We start from the raw sequence: 4,283 nt of genomic DNA on the forward strand, positions 1-4,283 counted from the left end.
AGGGAGCATGCACAGAATTCTGTGTTCCTAATATGACAAATTATTCATAGAGACTCTTGCAATACTGTAACTTAAAAAAATAAAAAATATATATCTATAAATGCTTTAACTGAATGGGCTTCTGGAATCGGGTACCTCAAATTGTCATACTTCTGAGTGGTGGGAGTTTTTTCATCAACTCTTCATTTTGTAAAGTTTCTCAGCTCATGACAGATTTACTTTGGAGAAGGGTATTAAAATCACAAAATTTAGAAGAATGCTCAGTTGACATTTTGGAAAACCACAAAATAAAATATATTGTGTGAGTACTCTGTAGGGATATCAATTTCTCTCTCACTAGAATCAATGGATGGACATTAAGTGATATGGCCAAATTAAAGTTGTATCTCTCTTGCTCAGCTGGTGTGAATAAATAAAAGATTAGAAACTCTGGTTCTTCCATCTCAGCTCCTCCTCAACCCTGAGGAGTACTCGATTAGTGACTTGTAGTCACCTTAAAGGTGGCAATTTTGATATAGCAGCAGTATATTGATTGGAGCACATGCTTTTAAATAGAGGATAATAATGTTTTTACTCTTGTTGAGTGGTACAGAAAGAAATGGAGTTTAGACCTAATTGAAAAGAAATTGACTCAATAAGACTGGACAAACACTACCAAATTTATTTATTTATTTATTTGCTGGTTATTTAAACAATATATAATGTTTTGTCAAATTGACACCAATGTTCTTGAAAAGACTTAATTTTGGTATGACTTTTACATCAGCTGTTAATTCTCTTAAATTGTATTGGTTTGGTATAAGAATATTGTTAATTTTTCTTGATGTATGACTGTTCCTTGCAGCTTGCCATTTTATTTGGTTACTGCTTTGTGGAGAGAAAAACTCTTAAACATGAAAGTTGTTGGGGTGAGGTGCAGAATGAGACTTCATTTGCTTACTTTCCAAAAGTTTAGATGGTCTTGGATTTAACTGAAGCGTAAGTATCAAGGATGGTTATAAACTATTAGAGAATTATTATCTAATGAAAGACTGGATATTTAGCTGTGTCTCTTGGGTGCTCAGGTAAGTACAATATCTTCCCATCTCAACAATGAGGATTACACTCCCTCCCCCACAAAATTAAAAGCATTTTTTGTTGTTGTTCCTAAGGCAAAAGTAGTATCTCTCCACAACTGAAGGGGGAAAATAATTGTATTACTACTACCAATAATAATAGCAATTGGCATTGACAAAGTCAATTTATTTCAAACAGCTTACATGTGTGACAATACCTTTAATACTATCAAATAACTATCTGCCTAACCTAGGTCCTTCAGAAGGATTAGACAGGTAGATAAAAATGCCAAATTCAGTCTGAACATCTGGCTGACTAATGAATCATAATAATATAATAGTATAACAACCATTCAAATCACTTTCCAGAAGTTGTTGCCTCAGTCATACTGATTATAAGTTGATATTGATGAAGCAGTATCAAAGGTGAATCAGTTTGTGTTCTAAAAGCAATGATAAACATTTAATTTTTACCACATTTGCTTGGTGTTTAAAGCAGCACTTTTATTGTTGTCTTTCTTTGATGCATTCATTTTGACATGGTTTTTAAGAACTGATCTTATACTTTTCATTCCTCTTTCAGTAAAAGATAAGGAATAAGGCTATGCTTGGATGCCCCACATTTGGGTTTTTCTTGTCCTAGCAGACTTTTCTCATGTACATTTTCATTGCAATTCATTATATATATTTAATGACACAATTTTAACTGCACGTTATCTAGACTAGTTAATAGAAAAAATGGTTCATTTGAGTAAGAAAGTAAATACATACAGCACATACCAAATATATCTCTTATTGTCATATTCAAAAACATGAAATCTTTTCAAAGTACTGTTCCCAATTTCCCAGACCAAATCCACCCCAGCAATGGATTCCAGCTGAGTTACATTTTATCTTCACTGGGTCTATTGACTTAAGAACAAGATGCAAGATGCAATTTTTTAACAATGAATTGAGCAAAATGTGACAAAAGCACAACTCTCTAATAAACTCTAATTTGATTTAACCATATACACATACAAATCCAAGACAATGCAAGCTCTGAAATCTTAAATATAAATAGCTGAGGAAAGCAAAGGACTTAGTTGTGTGTAATACTTTTGTTCCTATCCCTCAACACCGTTTCATTGCTCTCTCTCATCATTCTGAAAATATGTGGGTATTTTCTATGCCTGGCAGCCTGCTGAGTCGTTGCTAACCACCACTAACATCACTTCAACCTTGAAATGATTACATATGTAGTTTGCAAGCTTAGAATAGAAACAAACATTCATGTACCAGATACTGTTCAAAATATATTCCTTGTGACTAGTGAAGCCAGATGCACTGCAGCACTAAAGGAGACATCAATCTATGAGACCATTGCCTTTCTGCAATAGCTTCTTCAGATGCATTCAATATTTTCCTGAGAAATCGCATGACTCTCTCAGGCTACAGCAGCACATAATCTCTCTGAAGGTTTTCCTCAGCTCTTGGCTTCGGAAAGCGTAGATAAGTGGATCGATAATAGAGTTACACATGATTAGAATGAGGTACAGGTGAAAATGGGACATAAAACAGATACAGTAGGGATTTTGAGGGCATGAAATGTAGAAAAGCAAGTGGAGGAAAAGTGGGGCCCAGCACACTACAAAGACTCCAATCAAGATGGTCAGAGTGATGGCGCCCTTCATATTGGCCCCTTGACGAATTGGGCCGGTGCCTGGGAGAATTGCAATCTTTTTCATGTGCAGCCGGGCTAGCATAAACATGTGGACGTAGAGAGAGGCCATGAGGACTAACATGGTGAAGAACATGGCGATGAGGCAAATGATGACAACGCTGCTGTCAGAATAAATAATGAACAGGACACCCGAAACTGTGCAAGCAGCCCAGATACAGCTGATGATGATACCGACACGCCTCCCTGTCATGATGTTGTGGTACTGAAGAGCGTAGAAGATTGTGAAATACCTGTCCACAGCTATGGAAAGCAGACTGCAAATGGAGGCCAGGAGAGAGCTGCAAATCACCGAGTCAATGATATTGTCGATGCTAACGGTAAAACTGTGTGTGTCGACCTCTGTATTGTTCAACCAGGTGATGACGATGGTTTCTGATCCATTGGAGATGCTTACCAGCAAATCGGCCACTGCTAAGCTGCAAATAAAAAAGTACATTGGGGAGTGCAGATTCTTGTTCTTGGCTATAGCTGCGATCACCAGCACATTCTCAAGCAAGCTGACAAAGCCTAAGGTCACAAATACTTCTGGCGAGACAAAAAGTTGCTCATAACAGCCTTCTGAAGAGTAGCCTTTTTCCATCGATCTATTCAGATCACTGTGCCGTAGTCCATGGCTGTGGTTCCATGCATGAAGAGGCCGATGAACTCCATGGCGGTAAGTGAAATTCATTCTTATAAGGTCTTCATCCACAAGCACATCATGCTTGGCCAACTTGCAGCTTGCAGATTAATTCCACGTGTTCCGAGTGTCCCTCTTTGAATGACACCCTAGATTTTTCTACATGCCGTTACAAGGAGCAGCAGAGTGCACGTCAGAAAGAAAACAGGTTCGCTATGCAATATATATATATAGATAGATAGATATATCAGTCAGGTCTCTGGCAATTAACGCTTTGCCAATTCCACAAGTACCTGTATTCACTGGGATGAATACAGCTGAAAGTGGCTTTCTTCTCTTTTATCTCCTGGAGCCTCAATCTGTAAAACTAAAGCACCAGAAACGAAATGCTGCTGCTGCTGCTTGGGATTTTTAAAACAATTGTTTCAGAATACCACTCAGCTATCTATCCAATGCTTGCCCGACTGCCTGCTTTCTGCTGCTTCTTATATAGAGTTGGGTTAGAAAGGTACTTAGAGGCAGCTGTTCCCCACCCCTTCAATTTAGCGATCAGCCAATAGAGAGAAAGGGAAGACGGAGTGCGGGAGGCACTGAATTCATTTCAGTTTTCTGTATATCTTGCAGGAGGGCTTCCAAGACGATGTAATTCCTGAACGATACAAAGGAGTCCAATTCAGCAAAGGCTGGCAGGTTCCTTTTGTCTGTGTAGATGTTGTGATTGATGATAGTGAGCATAATCGGAATCCCTTCTAGCCTGCCAGCAGGATGAGTGGGATGTAGAAAAGGAAGGGGAAAAAAGCACCCTATTTTACAGCAAGGGAAAGAACAATAAAGTTTCTGCAAAAGTGGTAAGCGATCATGAAGGGAGATCGTGGGTTGAATCAGC

At 38.4% G+C, this 4,283-nt stretch overlaps 1 protein-coding gene across 1 annotated transcript; it reads right to left on the reverse strand.

Annotated features, from left to right (window-relative positions):
• Nucleotides 1-2,449: 2,449 nt before the first annotated feature.
• MC4R (melanocortin 4 receptor) lies at nt 2,450-3,448 on the reverse strand. The gene has a single exon (XM_058176884.1). It carries the CDS (start codon nt 3,446-3,448, stop codon nt 2,450-2,452), a length of 999 nt encoding a protein of 332 aa, XP_058032867.1.
• Nucleotides 3,449-4,283: the final 835 nt, after the last annotated feature.

The sequence above is a fragment of the Ahaetulla prasina genome, chromosome 3, assembly GCF_028640845.1.
Source record: "Ahaetulla prasina isolate Xishuangbanna chromosome 3, ASM2864084v1, whole genome shotgun sequence".
Classification (NCBI taxonomy): Eukaryota; Metazoa; Chordata; class Lepidosauria; order Squamata; family Colubridae; genus Ahaetulla; species Ahaetulla prasina.

Excerpts from the sequence above, each read along its gene's own strand:
- MC4R (XM_058176884.1), bottom strand. The coding sequence starts at position 3,448 with ATGAATTTCACTTACCGCCATGGAGTTCATCGGCCTCTTCATGCATGG.